This window comes from Impatiens glandulifera, chromosome 4 (genome assembly GCF_907164915.1).
Source record: "Impatiens glandulifera chromosome 4, dImpGla2.1, whole genome shotgun sequence".
Classification (NCBI taxonomy): domain Eukaryota; kingdom Viridiplantae; phylum Streptophyta; class Magnoliopsida; order Ericales; family Balsaminaceae; genus Impatiens; species Impatiens glandulifera.
The window spans coordinates 13,607,648-13,627,831 of NC_061865.1; the positions used below are offsets into that span (position 1 = coordinate 13,607,648).

Below are 20,184 nucleotides of genomic sequence, written 5' to 3' on the forward strand. Positions count from 1 at the left end.
TATTATTTAATATTATAATCATTATATTTAATAATTAATATAATATTTTATATTAATTAAAATAAAAATTATAAATTATATTTATTCAATTTAAATATTATTAATAATTAGAATAGAATAAATATATAATAAACAATATTATTTATAATTTAATTAAAGTGTAATAATAATAATAATTAATTAAATTATTATAATATATATATATATATTTAATTATAATATTGGATTATTTTTCAAAAATACAAAATATTAAAATTATTATATATAATAATAATATAAAATTAAATTTATATATTTAATATATTATATAAAGAGAAATAATTGGGAGAGAGAATGAGAACGAGAACGAGGAAGAATAGCCATGCAATGACAAATAGTTCGTCTCCTAAATTAATTTTCTCTATCACTCCTCTTATATAATAATAAAATATATATAATATTAATACATAGTATATAGATGAAAAATGAAGTGATATAAAGAATTTGTTATAATATAAAATGATTAGTTACAATTTTTTACCCAGATATAAATTATATATATCAATAATAAAATTATAACAAAAGACCATATTAAAACAAAATCAAACTAGTTCTAGATGTTTGGTTTAAGCTTTAAAAAATATTTATTGTTTGAAAACAGGAACTTAGTTTTGCATCCAAACAAAAAAGCATTTCGAAACATTAATGTATCATATGTATAGCTGGAGACTAGCTGCAGTCCCTCTCTCACACACACGATTGAATTATTGAAGCTGTTTAGTTTGAGATATTGAAATAAATTTGATTTATTTTAAAAATATTAGTTTACATTGATTTTAATTTTTTAAAAATTTATAAAAAAAATTAATATATAATAATAATTTTTTTATTTTAAAATAAAATGTATTATTATAATAAATTAAGTGATATAATTGATAATATAGGAGATAAATGATATTTTAATTTGTTCGATTTTTTTTAAAACTTAAATGAACAATGTTGTACATAAATTATTTAGTTTTATATTTTGAAAGTTAATTTTTTTTAGAATTAATTATAATTTTTAAATATAAGAATATACTAATTTTCTAAGACATGATAGACCAGAATATTACGAGAAATAAATTGTGGAGAAGTGTATTGTTCTTTAAAAAAAAATGTTTTGACACAAACCCATTTCGAAACTAATTTAGCTTAAATGTAGTTGTATTAATTAACTCCTTCAATCCCTAGAAAGTTCATATTAACTTTTTTTTTAATCATTTAAATATGTAGGATACACCATATTTGATCATGTTTTTAGGGTGTTTTTATTTTTATGTTGTTCCTTTACACTTTTTTGACATATATAAAATAGGTTGTTTCAGTTTTTAATTAATTTAATTATTAAATTTTCTTTATGTATTTAAAATTTGATAAAAATAAACTAAACATAGTTTTATATTTTAATTATTAAAATAATTATAATAAGACTATTATTATTATTATTTTTTAATCTCTATTTCTGCTTGGGGTGAATATATAAAATACTATGATTTGTAATTCTCTTTCTATTATTAATTAATATTAAAATCTCATGGTAGAAGATTATTTTAAAAAATAAATTATTTTTATTATATATTCAATTATAATTAAATATTATTATTTTTAATTAAATAAATATAAAATATATATTTAAAATATAAATAATATAATAAATATAATTATAATTATAAAATAAAATTTATTTACACTTGTTCATATAAAATGTAACTAAAAATGAACTTAGAAATTATTTATCATTATTCAGATTCTTTAAATATAGACCGATAATTATTCTAAACATAACCAATAAAGGGGTCGTTCACGACCCTAATTGAATAGGGTCGCAAGGGTCCGAAGGGCTTTACGAAAGATTATTCAAAGTCGAGATTTGGTTGGTAGGAAGTGTATCGCGATTACCGTCTTATCATATCAAAAGGCGCGTGTGTAGCCTATGCTTTGCAATTTGCACGCCTTCATAGGGAAAAAGATCTAAAATCATGCATTGGATAAATGCCCAGCATTGAGAAGGAAGGACGCTTTCAGAGGCAAAGGCCATGGGGAGATATCGTCTGTGATCCACAAATCTCGGATCGGGAAACCGTATCCAAGCTCCGTGGCTAGTCTGCGCTCTTTGAACTTTTCAAACTTGGCGAACTAAAACATTTGAGTACCTAAAGGAAAGAAAATCAACCGAGACCCCATTAATAGTGGCGATTGAGAGCGGGTTGGGGGTTTGAAGAAAAACAAAGACGAAATTTCGTTCTTCACCCGAAGAAAAAAGTTCTGAACACTTCGTTCGAGCTCTATTACATCAACCCTTCGTGTTCACTTCTTTTTCGTCAAGTTTCATTTTCTTATCAAAAAAATTGGATGATGGAAAAACTAGCCAATAATGGCTTCAAAGCTTACCTTTTTCTCGTTTCCTTTAGAGCTTTTTATTAATAAGAAAGATCTATATATTTAATTATTATTTAAAATAAAATAAAAAACTAAATTTAAAATAATAAAATCAAGCAAATAATAAAATTTAATATTTTGGCAAAAAAACATTAACACAATTTAATATTGTGGCACGTAAACAATAACAAATTTTAAAATCAAAATACAATGACATATTTAAATATGAATGAAGAAATTTTATCAAAATTAAAATTTCAAAATCATTATAAAAGAGAAAAAGAAAAAAATGGTTTGACATAAGAAAACAAACAAGTTTTAAGTTCCCACCGGTTCAATTTTGATTTGGTTGATTTTTCCCGGTTTGCTTACATTCAAGTTCTAGCCTGTTCGATTTTGATTCAATTGATTTTTTATTTTTTTTTTGGCTGATTTAGTTCAATTTTACAAGGTTTGATCAATTTGCTTACATTTGATTTCTAGCCTATTCGAATTTGATTAAGTTGATATTTTTGGCCGATTTTATCAGGATTGATCGATTTTCTAACCTCGTCCCGATATAAATTAAAACGAGTATAAACTAGGGATGATCATTCCATCCGTCGGCTGTTATACCAATCAAATTCAAAAGATGTAAGGGTCTTGATTTAATATAACCGACGAACTAATCTCATCGCACTCATAATATTTTAATTAATATTATGAACTTCGGAGAAAATTGATATATTACAATTCATTTTACGTCTTTCAAATAAATTTAAATTTATTTGAGGTCCAACCGGATCCACAACCAATCCAACCGGATCCACAACCAACCCTAATATAAACATCAAAATTGTAATTTTAACCAGCTAATACAGATCAAAATAAATTTGAGTAACCTACCCATTCGAAGATAAACACAACAATCATAAATTTAGCGGGTCAATCAGCTCATTCATAAATATGGTGTGTCAAATTTTAATGGGTCGGCATATCTGGTATAAATACAACCATAATTGAAGTGGGTCAACCTGACCCGATCAAAACCACAACATCCTAACTTTTGTAGGCCAACCTAGAACATAAAAAACAAAGATTGTATAGAACAAAATATTACATAGATAATCTAGAACATAAAATGATCAGAATTTGTCATTATGGGTGTTATTATTATTACTATCTATGTTTCTAACAGGTCCTTTAAACCAATTTCTGGCATCAACTAGCCACCAAAGCATGATCAAACCTAAACCCACACCCAATGCAACCGGAGCATAGTTGAATGTATTCCAATTGATTGGATACAAAGTTGGCAGAAGGAAGACTGAACATGTATAGCAAATCCAGACGAATGCAATCAAGCAAACGGGTCTTCTAGCCTTTCCCAAGTAAAATGGCCCCGGCTTGAAATTCTCTTCTTTCATTACAAGTCGAGCAAATATAGGGACTGCGTATCCCCCAACCCAACCAATAGTGCATATTGAGGTTATTGCAGTGAATACCACGTTAACTTTCAATATTGGCAGCCCAAGGATAATGCATATAGCTGCACAAAGCCAGACAGCGTTTGATGGTACTTTGTATTTTGGGTGGATTTTTCTCCAGATTGAAGAAAATGGAACTCCCTTGTCTCTTGACAAGGCGTAGACCTGAAATTGAATTATTATTAGTTTTGAATTCCAAAACAAATGAATTGGTTCAATGAGAGAGCTTTCTCTGGAGCTGGATCTGAAGTTGGTTATGAGTTTCAATGAGAAAACATCACTAAATTACCTTGAAAACACTATTTTTGTCATGTATTATGATGATTTAAATGAGATAATTTTTGGAAACATAACTTAATTACACAGATATTCATAAATTTGTTGATGTTTTCTCGTCCAAACACAGATCTAGAAAGTGTTGTCAAAATATTCTTTCTAATTATACTTTTTTTTGCACTCTTCATTAATATAGTAACCTTAATAAATGAAAATAATAATGAAATGATTGAGATGAACTATCCGAATACCTATAATATTGAATAAAAAAAATTAAAATCTTCATTGCTAACTCCGAGCCGGAGTATGTATAATATTATTCCTATATAGGATAGAATTTCAATTTGTTTCCTCAACTTGCATGTAAAGCTCGTTTTGCATCCTTACTCAGTTTCGTAATGACTGAAATTATTACCTCTTGGAGCTTGTTTGATCTTGGGGTTTTTAGGATTTTGTCCAAAAAAAACTTATATGATAAATAAAAGTAGGTTATCAAAAAATCTTACCTAAGAGACCGTTAAATTCTCACTAAGAACGTTCTGATTTAAATGGAGTTATAACAGTGACAATGATGAGTCATGTCAGAAAAAAAATAATGCAAAACCGAGCTTTTGATGCAAGTTGAGAAAGCAAAATAAACTTTTAAACATGAAGAAGGCGAATTGGGAGAGGTTAGTACTCACCACTCTAGCTGCACTGGTTGTGATGGAAAGCCCACCAAAGAAGAAAGAACCCCATATAATGAACAGCAAAACAATCGCTCCAGTGCCACTTCCATATCTCCCATGAAACGCATCGTACAGAATCTGGGCCGGCACAAACGCGCCCGCCGTCTCATTAGACGTATCGAATAAATATTTCGGGTCCTGAATGCTGAAGGTAAGAGCCAATATATAAGCCCATCCAAAAAACGAGATAATCCCTATGCTAGAGAGGATAGCAATGGGTCCGTTTTTATCAGCCCCTTTAGTCTCCTCCGTTAAGTGGGCTGCAGCATCATAACCATAAAGAGAATATTGACTCACAAGGAACGCTAAAACAACAGCATAAACCACACTCGATACTCCAGTTGTTTCGTCACCAAGTTCGAAGGAAGTGAACACAAAAGAAGCGGACTGTCTGGTGGGTGCCACCAACGGAAGCATAATGACGATTATGACCCCACCCACTAACTGCCACCAGATTGAGATTATGTCAATAATAGCGATGACTTCTAAAGCAAACGTGTTGAGGATTGCCCATATGACGGTTAGGCCTATGTACATGCACAAGAATAGCCATTTTGGAGCGAAGTAACCGCCGTTCTTGTTAGTACCCGTGCATAATAGAATGATGCTTTGAAGAGTTTGGGAACCTGCATAAGCCTGCATCAAAATCGATGGATTTAGGAAACTTTTGGAAGGATGGAGCTTTATTTTTTTGTTAAAATTGAAAATTAAGACAGATGACTAATTAACATGGGTTAAAAGTAGTCTTTCTCTATGAGTTGAATCTAAATAATTAAGTGATTTAGAGAACAGTTATCAAATTAAATTCAAATAAACAGTTAATTATTTACGTTAAGCGATAAGTTGTGATTTTTTTTACATAAACTCTGGAGAATGCTAACACAACAAACTTCTTAAATAGGAAAAATTGTGTTATTAAACACTACCAAGGGATTAAATCAAATATAATTCACGGAACAAACCTGTGTTCCTATGCCTGCTATGAGTCCAATCGTCTCAAGCCATGCGCAGCACCACGATGCAAACGGACCCCACTTAGGCCCTGCCAAGTGTGCAGCCCAAAAGTAAAGAGAGCCTGTAGTCTGCAAGAACGTTTTGAAAGCAGTTAGTTACAGACAGTTCCAAGAATATAATTATTAATGAATAAGAAGAAAGATGAAAAATGACTTAACGGGGAAAGAGGAGCAAATCTCAGCCATGGCAATACCAACAAACCAGGTGAAGAAGGTAACCACAACCCATCCCCAAACAAGACTGGCAGGTCCAGCATATAGAAGACTTGACCCATAAAGAGGAGTGATCCCTGTGAAAAGGGTCATAGTTGAAAACGATATAGCAAGAGTTTTAAACAGAGTCTGCAACAAAAAAGGAAAAACTCTTCATCAGCTAAGCAATAACTAAAGGAACAAAAGATTATCATGATATTATAATTGATGATGATGATAATTACCATCTCTCTCCTGAGCTCTTGCTTGTAGCCCAATTCATTGAGCCTCTTCTCTCCTGAATCCATAACTTCCTCAAGCTCCCCCATTTTTTCTCTCTGTCTTCACCTCCGGGACTGGATTTTATGTTGTGTGTGAGAGAGAGATGAGGGTCTTCAAATATACATACTCCTTTCCGCCATGTGAGAACACACTTTCTCGGTGGTGGGAGTATTATAAACCAGAAAAGTTTAAGAGGGTTGAAAATAGTTAAGGCAAGAATGTGAAAGATGCTTTGTTTATATGAAGAGAGATAACAGGTTTGACATTTTCAACCATTCCACTATGTTGGCTGGCTTCCTGCTTTCATATTCTGGTCAAAGGGAGATTGCTTCCAGTTTCAAACTATACTTAAAAGAAGCAAGCTGAATTCACCTGTTTTCGCTTCATTTTACCATTATTTAATTAATGAAACCCACAAATTAATTCGTTGACCAATCTGATTTGGTGGATCCTACCTATCAGAACAACCTATATATTATTCAGGGTAAGGTTATTTATTTGACAACAAGAATTTGGAGAATGGGATAAAGAGAAAGATATGAATTACATATAACAATGAATAATTTAATCATAAATATATGATGATGCCTAACATTGCCTTTCAGTATTATACAATTTCAAGTTTTCTAAGACAAACTGATTTCTATTGTCATCAGAAATAGGGCAACAAATATTTTGAATGAATGCACAACATGCTGTACTGTTCCTGCACAGAAGCGAAAGAAATTCACCAACCAAATTAGAATAACTTACCATGGGTGAAGATTAATCGATGAAAAAAATGTAATCTTATGAGCTTTATGGCTATCTGAACCTTTTTTTTCTGTAAAACTACTAGGCAGCTGGAATGCTAAGGGAACCAAAGTCGAGCACTCTTGGAAGTATCTGCATAGAAGAGGTTAAATAATCATGATGTGATTGCAGCATAGAGTAAGAATATTCATCGTTCGTTTGAGACAAACCTCTCCTAATCTGGCACTGATTTTTAAGGGAACAAGGTCATCTGCTCTGGTCACGCCTATATTTACTATGCCAATGGCGGCACCTGCCTCGTGAGCAGCCCTGAATTTTTGAAAGAAAATATAAGTTCAGTCAAACCAGCTTCTTATGCCCAAGAAACAGAAAATAGGTGAATTGTTATATAAGTGAAATATGGTTCAGAGATTTCTTCTGGTTGAAAATGTTAGCTGTACAAGAATTCACCATAACAAAGAATAAACATCTATAAGCAATATTCGCATCCAGGAATGCAAGAAGAAATATTTTCAGTGCAGAGGAATTCTATAACAATGAGCCCATTTAGAAAATGTTATTTTGTCAAAATCTCTTTATTCCCGTTGGAAAATTGCTAAAGTTTACACTGAAAGTGATTTGTTTTCATTTGGTATAACATATTTTGTGGATCATGTAGTGGTCTTTTGAAATCTTGGTATTTTGTCACAATCACTTTTGAAAATTGCCAAGGTGAAAGCGATTTTGGTACGAAAAGTGTGATTGAACATTTTTAGTGTAAAATGTGTGAAAAGTTTAAATTTCTAGATAGTGCTACAGATTTGTTTTAGATCACATATTTTCAGCCAAATGGTTTTTTGTCAATGTGACAAAATCTCATACCAAAAAGGCTTATATTTTCTCAAACTTTGTAATGTTTGGCAAATATAAGATAGAAAAAAAAAGTTGTACCTGACAAGTCTGAAAGCAGACATGGTCATTACTGACGAGCCAAGTATAAGGAACGCATCACATCCCTTTGCAGCTTCCATTGCTTTGTCAGCTCTATCCTTTGGAACATTATCACCAAAAAAGACTACCTTCAACATTATCAGTTAAAAGTGCTTCAGAAATCAGTCAACATCAGGAATAGAAAAACTGAAACGGCAGCTAGAGTCAATCAAAAGTTCATACCTCTGGTTTGAGCAATCCATTACATTTCTGGCAAGTTGGAATATGAAAATCCTCTTCCCAGAACTTTTCGTCGATCTCAATATCACCATCAGGCCGTATTTTCATGCCAAAGTTTTTGTCTTTAAGACTGTCATAGTCCAGACTTTCAATGGCAGATGCCCACTGTAAAAATTATCAGTTTCCCAGTCCAAATTGATGATTCACAATTTTGAAATAGAATAAATGACCCAGTTCAGTCCAAATCGAAAAGTCAAAAAGACTGACCTTGGAATTAATAGCTTTCAATTGATCTTGGAACAGTTGGCGACCAAATGAAAACCCACAATCCACACAACCTACTGTGTACACAGTTCCATGTAGCTCAAGAGGATTACTACCAGCACGATGATGTAACCTGTGAACAAACGGCGTATCAAAACACAAACTTGGGTGTTATTACAGATACCAGTTCTTCATCCAGCATAAAGTACCTATCCACATTTTGGGTAATCATAAAATTTATACGGCTGGATTTTTCAAGAGATGCCAAGGCATAATGAGCAGCACCAGGCTGAGCTGCAGTGAAGCGTATCCATCCTGCATAGCTTCTAGCCCAATAACGTCTTCTCGCCTTACTTGAGCGGAGAAACTCCTGATCGTAAAGACACCAAATAGAAATTAGTTGCAAGTTTCATCCAAACACAACATATGAAGATGCATCTGTTAAATATAGCAAAAGGTCGTTCCGTCATGTTAACATACTTAACACAAAATTATGAAAAGTTCCTATCATTCAGCATTGTATAATTAGGGAAATTTAATCAATCCCGGTACTTAAGTAATGTTCCATATGCTCCAAGTTTTGCAATACATTGTTTTGTTTTTATATGTCCTCATATATGTTTCAGTTTGAATTTTTAAAACAATTTAACACCGAGCAAATACTTAAGAGTAAGTTGGTATATGACATAACTTTTTTCTTCTAGTTCAGAAAGAAAAAGAAATAATAGTAAATCCACATAAGTAACAAACATTCCTTTAAATCACCTGATGTGTAATTGGTTTAAATCCAGAACTGTAGGCTCCATTTGGGCTGCAAAAAATTAAAATAAGTTCACGAAGTTGTATTAGTCCATTAAAAGTTTCCACGATAAATGTAAACTGGCTGGTTTAGGAGTGAATTGCTAATATTTATTTTAAAGGCATGTCACTTTTCATTAAGATTCACATAACAAAAGATCCAATTCAAAACTACTGAAAGATGTTTCTTTATCTCACAGATTTGAAAAGACTGTTATAAAAAACAAGGATGAAAAGCACAAGTGAGGGATTAACATTAACAGTCCAAGAAATGTACACTGTTCATGAAAGTTGAAACATATTCTGTACTTGGTTCCCCAGATTGATGAATCTAATTTCATGTTTGGTACTTTAAAAACTGTAAAGTAGGGTCTGAATGCACAAAATAACTACCTCCTATAGTCAGGAATTCCACATTCCGTGCTTATTCCAGCTCCTGTCAAAACCACAAGTTTGGTACTGCAGAGAACATGAAGAACTCACATGAGATGGTCACAGTACGGTAATGAAAGGACAAAAGAATACTAATCCACAAAGGATACAAGAACGAACCTTCGATCAATAAATTCGTACAGAAGCTCAACATCTTTAGTGCTTGGGGGCTCTGAACCAGGAATCAACTTCTTATCTCTTAAGAAGTCTGAAGATGCATTGTCATTAGCTAATAATGAAGTTCCTGGGATAGTTATTCGAGTTTTAGTCTGAATCGACCTCCCAGGAAAATGTTTGATCTGATGCATCATGTCTCGATTTCCTCTCAACGAATGAAAATCATCTGGAAATACAAGTAAGAATCACAATAAACCTCTTATAACTACAAACAACATAATATATTATTGGAGGGAGGTAACTAAACTTACATGATAAAGGAATACCCAGAAATTTCTTTGCAGTCCCAAAAGCCTGCAATTTCAGAAAACAGATTAAAATATAAACATTTCATTTCTTCTAGATATCTTCAACTGGGTTTCTTAACAATTGAAAAAGGGATTCGAGATTGAATCTGAATTATCAAACGAACAGCAGTGAGTATTCATTCCTTGAAGTTCTTTCAACGATATAAGATAAAGACTCCTGTAAAACAATAATCCAAAAGAAAGAAGGACTTACGGAGATGAATCGCAAAGAAAGCCCTGGCATCATCATCACGACCATTTTTCTCCGTCTTCAAGATGGTATGGTTTCTATAGGACATTTGAAAACATCGATTTACAGATGAACTAACACTTAAGAAGCAGCTTCATGTCGCTTTCCACATCACACAAATTGACGATTGTAGAAACTATGAGGAGACAACCATGTGGGCACTTCGGCTTCCACGCCGCCGGTAAAAATCAGTCCTTTTTAGGGGTGAATCTGCTGAATAATAATAAGCTTTTAGGGGTGAATATACTCTTTCTAGTCTAAATATAAATATTAGGAACACTCGATCTAAACTAAATACCACAAATATCAGATTATGGTAATGTGGTGAAATTTGAGGAAATGACTAAATTTGAAAAATAATGTCAGTTTAATAATGTTTGAAAAAAATAATATTTTGATATTGTGAAATGTTCATATGTCCTTAATGTGCCTTATACCCTCCTAATTTTTCCATTCTTTCAGTTCATCCGGTTTCAATTTCCCTAAAAACTTTAAATTATCCAACTTCTCGTTTAACATTAGCAGCCAGGAGCGATTTCTCCCTTTCCCTAAACCATAATCCCTCTTCCCATCCTCAAAACTCTTAACTTCCCGTTAGTAGCCAGCAACGACTTTTCCCTCATCCCTACGACTCCGTTCAACATCAGCAGCTGTTGAAAAAGACAACCATCGCATTCTCCCTCCCTCTCTAGTTTAAAGAAGACAATCATAGTAAAAATGGGCATATTAAATGTGCATTTTATGTTATAGTTAGTTGGTTCATGATGATTTGTTAGTGATTTGAATATTTTGGACTCAGAAGCATCTCCACACCACTACCCACAACAAATAATGAAAAACTATGTGGCTGAAAACTACGATAAAGTTTATATCACAGATGGTGAGCCACTAGATATTGTGGACATGGGGGACATCAAATTGTAATAAGTTGAGACACATTCTTGGTTTAATGCGTAATTTGATTTATGTTACACAGTGTGATGGCGAATGTCACAGTTCAGATGTGGAAATGGTGCGTAGAAGGTAACTAATGGAGGAATAGTTGTTGCTCGAGGTCACAAAACTAGAACGTTATACATGACTTCAACATATAGAGATACAGTTGTTGTTGTTGTTGATGACTCAAAGAACATTGAATTATGACATTGCAAGTTATACCATATGAGTGAAAAATAGATGAATTTTTTTGTGAAGAATGGTCAGATTCAAAAACTGAATTTTATTGAGAATCAATTATGCAAAAACTGCATTCTTGGAATATAGAAACGTGTGAGTTTCTTAAAAATTGAGAAAAAACTCAAGAATGAAATACTAGAGTTGGTACACAATTATGTCTTGAGACATACTCCTGTTTTCTTCTATTAGCGGATCAAAATACTATATGACGTTTATAAATAATTCGTCAAGAAAGGTATGAGCTACTTTATGAAGAACAAGTCTGATGTATTTGTAGTTTCAAAAAGTGGAAGCTTTGGTTGAAAATGAAACAAATTAAAAGGTTAAGTGCTTGAGATCCGACAATAGAGGTGAGTAAATCAATTTAGATTTGAGAGAGTTTTGTGTTGTGAATGGGATTTACATGGTAAAGATTGTTTCATGATTGCCTAAAGAGAATTAAGTAGTTAAATAAATGAATCAAACATTGAACGAGTGTGCTAGAAGCATGAGATGACACGCCGGACTGTCTAAAACCTTATGGGTATAAACTATCAGCATTACTGCATACTTGATAAACATATGACCCTTTGTACCTTTTGAATTCAGAATTCCAGAAGAAGTTTGGATTAATAAAATATAAACTTTTCTGATGCAGCGTGCGTGGCTAGGATGAACCTTTATCAAGATTCGTTGATTCTTACGAATACCGAAAGTTGATAGATATTGAGGAAACCTCGTTTTCTGATTAATAATCTTCCCCTAACAAAGTGTTTTAAGATTCTTTAAATACTCAAACCCTAGCTTGCAAAAGAAATAAACAACTTTTAATAAATTGCAAAAAACACCCGAAACTAATAAAAATGCGATTTTGAGCCCCTAAACGTCGTCAGATGGCCTTAAACCATCATACCTCATGGCAAAGCCATGATTTCTTCACAGCACCACGTTTCCGCCCGAAAAACACTAGGCAATCGTCGAAATCTGACACTTGCGAGATATTTTCGGATGCTGCAACTTTCGCATAAACGCCTCTTCGACTCGCACCGCATCATTCCCCCCAGGGTAGAAAAGATTCGTCCTCGAATCTGGAACCGCATCATCCTCATCAGAAGAAGACTCACCCACAAAAGGAACAAGATGCTTCACATTGAACACATCAGAGGTACGCACATGGCTGGGAAGGCGTAAACGATAAGCATTGGGGTTGATCTTCTCCACAATCTCAACAGGACCAATCTTCTTAGCAGCAAGCTTGCTATATTCATGAGCTGGAAAACGATCCTTAGTCAGAATAGCCCACACAAAGTCACCAACTTCAAAATCAACAGCACGCCTTCTCGAATCAGCCTTCTCCTTGTACTTGGCAGTAGCAGCAACCAAGCGGTCATGAGTGGTCTGATGAACCTGAGCCAACTGACCAACAAAATCCGCAGCAGTGGAATGAGGACGCACCTTGCTGGGCAGCGCTAACAAATCAAGAGGAGCACGCGGAGACAACCCGTAAATCACATGGAAAGGACTGAAACCAGTGGAGCGATTAACAGCATGATTGTGAGCAAACTCGGCCTGAGGCAGCTTCAGATCCCAAGCCTTAGGATGATCCCCAACTAAACTGCGCAGAAGGTTCCCCAAAGACCTATTAACAACTTCAGTTTGGCCATCAGTTTGCGGGTGATAGGCACTGCTAAAATTCAGCTGAGTATTAACCAAACGCCAAAGACTCCTCCAAAAGTGACTCACAAAGCGAGTGTCCCGATCAGAAACTATGGAGGCAGGAAGTCCATGAAGGCGATACACATCCCTGAAATAAAGCTGTGCAACAGCCACAGCATCAGAGGTTTTCTTGCAGGGAATGAAATGAACCATCTTCGAGAATCGGTCAACCACCACAAAAATCGAATCAGAACCACGCTGGGTACGTGGCAGCCCAAGGACAAAATTCATACTGACATCAGACCATGGTTGAGTGGGAATAGGCAGAGGCAAGTATAATCCGGCATTAGTCGAAGCGCCCTTAGCCAACTGACAAACACGACAACGAGCAACAAAACGCCCCACCTCTTTGCGCATCGAAGGCTAGAAATAAGAAGCTGCAAGAAGCTGGAAGGTACGATCACGCCCAACATGACCCTCTTTGTGGAGTTCCTGAATCATCCTCAAACGCAGGCTGCAATCTGGAATGCACAGCTGCACACCGCGGAAAAGGAACCCATCCTCCAAAACAAAGTCCCTCGAATCCCCTTGTTGGATGCGAATGAGGACCTGAGAAAAGAAAGGATCATCACGATAGAGGTCCACAAACGAATCAAAGCCGGGTACATGGACACGCATCTCCGCCAACAGCCCGTGACGACGACTCAAAGCATCAGCCACGCGATTAGACACACCAGCCTTGTGTTTAATCACAAAAGTAAACTACTGTAAATAAGAGACCCACGAAGCATGACGATGAGAAATCTTGTCCTGACCACCAAGATGCTTGAGGGAATCATGATCCGTATATAATTCAAACTCCCGCTGAAATAAATAATGACGCCAGTGTTTGACTGCCTGGACAATAGCATAGAACTCAATATCATAGGTACTGAAACGAAGTTTAGCGCTAGACAGTTTCTCACTAAAATAAGCAACAGGACGCCCAGATTGGCTAAGTACAGCCCCAATACCCAATTTCGAAGCATCACAATGTAGTTCAAATGGCTGGGAAAAATCAGGAAGAACCAAAATAGGGGCTGAAGTGAGTCGGTGCTTGATCTCAACAAAGGCAGCCTCGGCATCATCCGTCCAGAAGAACTTAACCCCCTTCATACAATCAGTGATAGGAGCCGTAACACTGCTGAAGTGAGGAATAAAACGCAGATAGAAGGAAGCCAAGCCATGAAAACTGCGAACTTCAGTGATCGAAGAGGGACGGGGCCACTGATTGACAGCCAGTACCTTACTCGGGTCCACTTTCAGGCCCTCCCGAGACACCACATAACCGAGGAACTGGGTAGAATCAGTAAGAAATGTGCACTTCGAGGAAGCAGCATAGAACTTGTCACGCCGGAGAACAGATAACACCTCACGAAGATGGGAGAGGTGTGCTACCTCGCTGTTACTGTAAATCAAGATGTCGTCGAAGTAAACGACTACAAACTTCCCAATGAAAGGGCGAAGAGCCTGGTTCATCACACGCATAAAGGTGCTAGGAGCATTCGACAGACCAAACGGCATAACCAGCCACTCATATAAGCCCTCATGAGTCTTAAAGGCAGTCTTCCACTCATCACCCAAGCGAATACGAATCTGATGGTATCCACTCTTGAGATCCAGTTTGCTAAACACAGAAGCACCACCCAACTTATCCAACAAGTCATCCAACCGGGGAATAGGAAACCGATAACGCACTGTAATCTTGTTGATAGCACGACTATCAATGCACATACGCCAAGACCCATCCTTTTTTGGGGTAAGAAGGGCCGGGACAGCACAGGGACTAAGGCTCTCTCGAATGTGTCCCTTAGCCAGCAAGTCCTCCACCTGTCTACGCAACTCTTCATGTTCTTTGGGACTCATGCGGTAATGAGGACGGTTGGGTAGGGCAGCACCTGGAACCAAGTCAATGTGATGCTGGATATCACGTAAAGGAGGCAAGACACAAGGCAGATTCTCAGGAAAAACATCTACAAACTCCTGTAACAGCGGCTGCACTGGAATAGGCACCTCAGAACTAGCACCACAGGTAATCAGCGAACAAAATAGAGCAAACACCATGCCAGATTCGACCATGGCGGTCTGAAAAGGACCCCGAGACAACAAGGTGGCAGGGGGGGACGCATGATGAGTGGGGGCAGCACCCTTCTTAGGCTGATTTGGCATCAACACAATCTTGGTACCATGAAATAAGAACGTGTAGGTATTAGCACGCCCATCATGTATAACAGAATGATCAAACTGCCAAGGGCGACCAAGTAAAAGGTGACAAGCATCCATAGGAACCACATCACAATATACAGCATCACGATAATGGGAACCAATGGAAAAATTAACAAGTACGTGCTTGGAAACTGTAACATCCGTACCTTGACTCAGCTAGGACAGGCGATAAGGCTTGGGGTGAGGTTCAGTGGACAGACCCAGCTTCGAAACTGCAACCTCAGAAATCACATTCTCACAACTCCTAGCATCAATGATGAAGGTGCAAACTTTGCCACCGATGGTACAAGTGGAATGAAACAGATTATTGCGTAACCACTCGTTGTCAGGAGCACGAGGGGTTAAACATGATCGACGAATCACCAAAAGGGGGCCAACATCACCAGAAACATACCTTCGCTGCCTCATCATCATAAACATCATACACTGGGGCTGAATCTGAAGGAAGAGCAGAGTCAGGATCATCCACCTCAGTAAAAAGACCACGATTGGTGGACTTTGGGTTGCGACACTCTGCTTGGCGATGGCCAACTTCACCACAATTGAAACAACGCAAGCCACCGGGACGTCCCTGCGGGGGGGCTGTAGTGCCGCGAGGGGGGGGCTGGGGTGGGATGGGCCGGCTGGGAAGAAGAACCAATGCCACTAGTGGGGATAACCTGTTTTCCAAAGCTACCCGAACCGCGCCTGGCTAGCTGTTTCTCAGCCTGTGAAGCACGCTGATGTGCCTCAAAAACAGTCAAGGGATCAAACATATTCAAAATATCCTACAACTGGAGGCGAAGGCCACCAATATAGCGAGAAACCAACTGGAGAGGGGACTCAGACAGGTCAACACGAGCCACAAAGGTGTAAAACTCAGTGGAATAGTCATCCACGGAACGAGAACCCTGACGAAGATTCTGGAACCGCTGGTACAGGTTATGTTCGTAATTATATGGTAGAAACGCAGCCCTAATATGCTTCCTGAATTTGTCCCAATTCGTGAGCTTTGCCTTACCATGACGAACACGTGTCTGTTTCAACTGCTGCCACCATGCTTGTGCACGATCATGTAAGCGGATTGTAACAAGGGGTACACGACGATCTGCAGGAACTTCCTTGAAATCCAGAATCTCTTCAACCTGAGAAAGCCAATCAATAAACTCTTCCGGTGGTAGACTACCATCGAACTTAGGGATGTCCACCCTGAAAGCCTGCTCCCAGCGATGATTGGGGCGTTCAGGGGATCGATTCCGAAGACCACCGAGAGGGTTTTCATCTGTCACCGTAACATCATCTTCAGGGTGGTGCATGTGCATAGATGCATCCATCCGTTGCGTCAACCATTCAACCTGCCGCCTCAAATCGTCGTTATCACGGCGAAACTCAGCGTTTTCACGTCGCAACTCAGCAAGGTCACCATCATCAGCACCAGGGGTAGGGTTGTGCGGCTGTCTTCGGGGCGACATACCTCAGGGTCGACTGGAAACTGATACCAACTGATGCAGCGTGCGTGGCTAGGATGAACCTTTATCAAGATTCGTTGATTCTTACGAATACCGAAAGTTGATAGATATTGAGGAAACCTCGTTTTCTGATTAATAATCTTCCCCTAACAAAGTGTTTTAAGATTCTTTAAATACTCAAACCCTAGCTTGCAAAAGAAATAAACAACTTTTAATAAATTGCAAAAAACACCCGAAACTAATAAAAATGCGATTTTGAGCCCCTAAACGTCGTCAGATGGCCTTAAACCATCATACCTCATGGCAAAGCCATGACTTCTTCACAGCACCACGTTTCCGCCCGAAAACACTAGGCAATCGTCGAAATCTGACACTTGCGAGATATTTTCGGATGCTGCAACTTTCGCATAAACTTTTCTTATTTGAAAGTGTTTGGTTGTTTATTATATGTGCATATTAATTAATATGATAAAAGCAAACTTGGTTCAAAGTCTAATAAGTGTTTTTTTATTGATTATGGTGATATCAAGTTTGATTATCATTTCTAGGATAATCAAAATCGGAAGATCATTCGTAACAGGAACGCCATCTTCAATGAATAAGTTCTTTACAAATATTGTGTTAGAAAGACATTAGATGATGATTCCAAAATTGAAGAGTCTTCTATGGTCGATTTCAGAAAATTTTCAACTAAATATATACTAAATGTCGAAAAGACCAAAGTGTTGTTAAAGAAGAAATCATTGAGAACGTTCCCCTAGAGAAAAATTAGAAAACATAGGTTATACAATTGAGAAGATTGTCGAGAAATCGACAACATATCGAGAAGTGATCTCCATCTCTAAACAACATCTTGTTGACTGATAGAGGTAAACTAGAATGCTACAAGGAAGCAATACAATCAGATTAATTAGTTAAGTGAGAGTCTACAATGTAAGATGATATTAACTCTTTAATGTCGAATCAGACTTGGCATCTCACCGAACTTGCAAAGGGAAAAAACACTTCACAACAAACGAATCATTAGGATTAAAGAAGAACATGCTAAAAGAATGAAGTACAATATAATGTTAGTTGTGAAAAGATTTCAACACAAGGTATTGACTACAACAAGATCTTCTCTCTAATAATCAAATTGATGTTAATTAGAACTATTTTGAGTTTAGTTGCAAAAGAAGACATCCATCTTCAACAAATGGATATCAAAATTGCTCACGATAATTTAGATGAAGAGATTTACATGTGACAACCACATTGAGATAAAAGAAAAAAATGAATTTATATGTAAGCTTTAGAGAGTTTGTATGGTTTGAAACATACTTCAAGACAATGGCATAAGAAATTTGATAGTTTAATGAAAAATAACAACTTTTTGAGGTGTGAAACTTATCATTGCTACTATATCAAGACATTTAATAAATCATACATTATTTTGCTCCTATACATTAATGATATGTTGATTAATAGAACAAACTTTTATGAGATTAACAAGTTTAAAAAGAGTTGTTTGAGAAGTTTGTAATGAAGGATTATGTGCTGCAAAATAAATTATTGGGATAAGAATCTTCAAAGATAAAGAGGTTCCCAAACTTTTACAACAAAAAAATGTGAAGAAAGTTCTCAGCAGGTTCAACTTGTACGATGCAAACTAGTTACTACCCTCTTAGTTAGTCACTTTAAACTATTTAAGGATTAGTTGACTTCAACAGAGAATGAGAAAAATTACATGACCACCATTTTGTATGTCTCTACCATTGGTTATATTATGTATGCGATGGTTTTTGAACACAACTAGACATAATACATTTAGTGAGAGTTATTAACAGATTTATGAGAAAACCGTGTAGACAACATTGAGAAACACTAAATTGGATACTACGATACTTAAGAGAAAGTATGAGTCTTTTTGTGTTTTTGAAAGTCTAACATTAGTTTGAAAGTATATGTTGATGTTGACAATAGTGGTAATGTTGATATTAAGAAGATCACACAATAGTATACATCTATATTGTGGGAGGTACTGCAATCAATTGGTTTTCAAAACTATAGAAGATTGTTATTCTTTCTAGTTGTATGGCAGAGCATGTTGTTGTGACAGAGGCTACTAAGGAGATGATGTAGTTATGATATTTTTGCGAGAATAGAGTCAAGACTACGAGGGAACTATGTTGCGATGCGATAGTCAGAGTTCCATTCATTTGGCAAAAAATATGGTTTATTATGAAAACATGAAACATATACATGTTCGTTATCTTTTCATCCGATTAAAGAAGATAGTTAACTCTTGAGAAGATTTCCAGAAGTGAGAATCCAACTGATATGCTGACGAAGGTTGTGACAAACGAGAACTGATGTTGTGTGCAACTTTTGTTAACATTTTTCATTAAGACACCGGATGAAGAGTCGCTACCAATTGAGAGATGATGAAGTTAGTTTCTAATGGAAGATTGTTTAGTTGTGAATCCTACACTTGTAATAAACTCTACTTAATTTAATTATAGTTTATTAAGTTTGACCTAACCAAAAGTTATTTAAGTTTTATTACCTTAATATTACCTATAAATATGCTATTGTTTAAGGGTTTTACATTGGTCGATAGAATTTTAGAGAGATAAATAGTGCGAGACAAAACTCCGTATTTTTTTTTCTTCATAGTGAAATTAGGTGGCGGCTGAAAGTTGACGCAATATTTTGAGGTGAATCACTATAAATTTGTGTCTTCTTGTCTTCTTATTTTCTTGTATTTTTATAGGTCGTTTCAAATAGGTTAAATTTAGGACATCCAAATCCTAACACACAACTTCAGGTCAAAAGTCATTAAGAACTTGTTTATTGGACAACATTCTTCTGACACAATTTATGACTGTTCTATTACTCTTTTTTAGCTACCCATTTTGTTTGAGAGTATATCATGCATTTAATTGTCTTTTTATTCCACTTATGTTTGAGAGTATATCATGCATTTAGTTGTCTTTTTATTCCACTTCACAGTAGTTATTAAATTCATTGGAAGTAAATTATCCCATATTTATGTTCTAAAAAATGCTAAAGGTTGTCCACCCTCTTTTTGCACCATTAGTTTGAAGTTTTTAAACAAATCAAATATCTTTATTTTTATTTATAAGAAATAAACTCATTGTTTTTTACTGAAATTATTTATAAATGTGAGAATGTTTCTTCTTCTAGTGCTCGA

The 20,184-nt window shown here is 35.8% G+C and overlaps 2 protein-coding genes across 3 annotated transcripts; both read right to left on the reverse strand.

Moving 5' to 3' along the window:
* Positions 1–3,315: 3,315 nt before the first annotated feature.
* Positions 3,316–6,733, reverse strand: LOC124933990 (amino-acid permease BAT1 homolog). Its single transcript, XM_047474445.1, has 5 exons — positions 6,321–6,733; positions 6,043–6,225; positions 5,833–5,952; positions 4,826–5,506; positions 3,316–4,031 (listed from the first exon to the last, which is right to left on the reverse strand). The coding sequence occupies exons 1-5, from the start codon at positions 6,402–6,404 to the stop codon at positions 3,525–3,527; spliced, it is 1,575 nt and encodes a 524-aa protein (XP_047330401.1). The 5' UTR covers positions 6,405–6,733; the 3' UTR covers positions 3,316–3,524.
* Positions 6,734–6,877: 144 nt separating this feature from the next.
* LOC124933991 (NAD-dependent protein deacylase SRT2) lies at positions 6,878–10,671 on the reverse strand. 2 transcript variants are annotated; one of them, XM_047474447.1, is made up of 12 exons: positions 10,432–10,671; positions 10,182–10,224; positions 9,874–10,096; positions 9,715–9,780; positions 9,289–9,334; positions 8,733–8,893; positions 8,527–8,656; positions 8,263–8,424; positions 8,041–8,168; positions 7,320–7,419; positions 7,172–7,242; positions 6,878–7,057 (listed from the first exon to the last, which is right to left on the reverse strand). In XM_047474447.1, exons 1-11 carry the CDS (start codon positions 10,474–10,476, stop codon positions 7,192–7,194), a joined length of 1,155 nt encoding a protein of 384 aa, XP_047330403.1. In that variant the 5' UTR covers positions 10,477–10,671; the 3' UTR covers positions 6,878–7,057; positions 7,172–7,191. The 2 variants fall into 2 exon arrangements, with proteins under 2 accessions (XP_047330403.1, XP_047330402.1); XM_047474446.1 differs by having other exon boundaries at positions 6,878–7,063; positions 10,432–10,670.
* Positions 10,672–20,184: the final 9,513 nt, after the last annotated feature.

Bases quoted from the DNA above. Each gene is read 5' to 3' on its own strand.
- LOC124933990 (XM_047474445.1), bottom strand. From the start codon at position 6,404: ATGGGGGAGCTTGAGGAAGTTATGGATTCAGGAGAGAAGAGGCTCAAT. The intron at 6,226-6,320 runs GTAATTATCATC...TTTTTGTTGCAG, and splicing joins AAGAGCTCAGGAGAGAGATG to ACTCTGTTTAAAACTCTTGC. The intron at 5,953-6,042 runs GTTAAGTCATTT...ACGTTCTTGCAG, and splicing joins AGATTTGCTCCTCTTTCCCC to ACTACAGGCTCTCTTTACTT.
- LOC124933991 (XM_047474447.1), bottom strand. From the start codon at position 10,476: ATGGTCGTGATGATGATGCCAGGGCTTTCTTTGCGATTCATCTCC. The intron at 8,894-9,288 runs GTGATTTAAAGG...CTTTACGATCAG, and splicing joins TTAAACCAATTACACATCAG to GAGTTTCTCCGCTCAAGTAA. The intron at 8,425-8,526 runs GTCAGTCTTTTT...TAATTTTTACAG, and splicing joins TGAAAGCTATTAATTCCAAG to TGGGCATCTGCCATTGAAAG.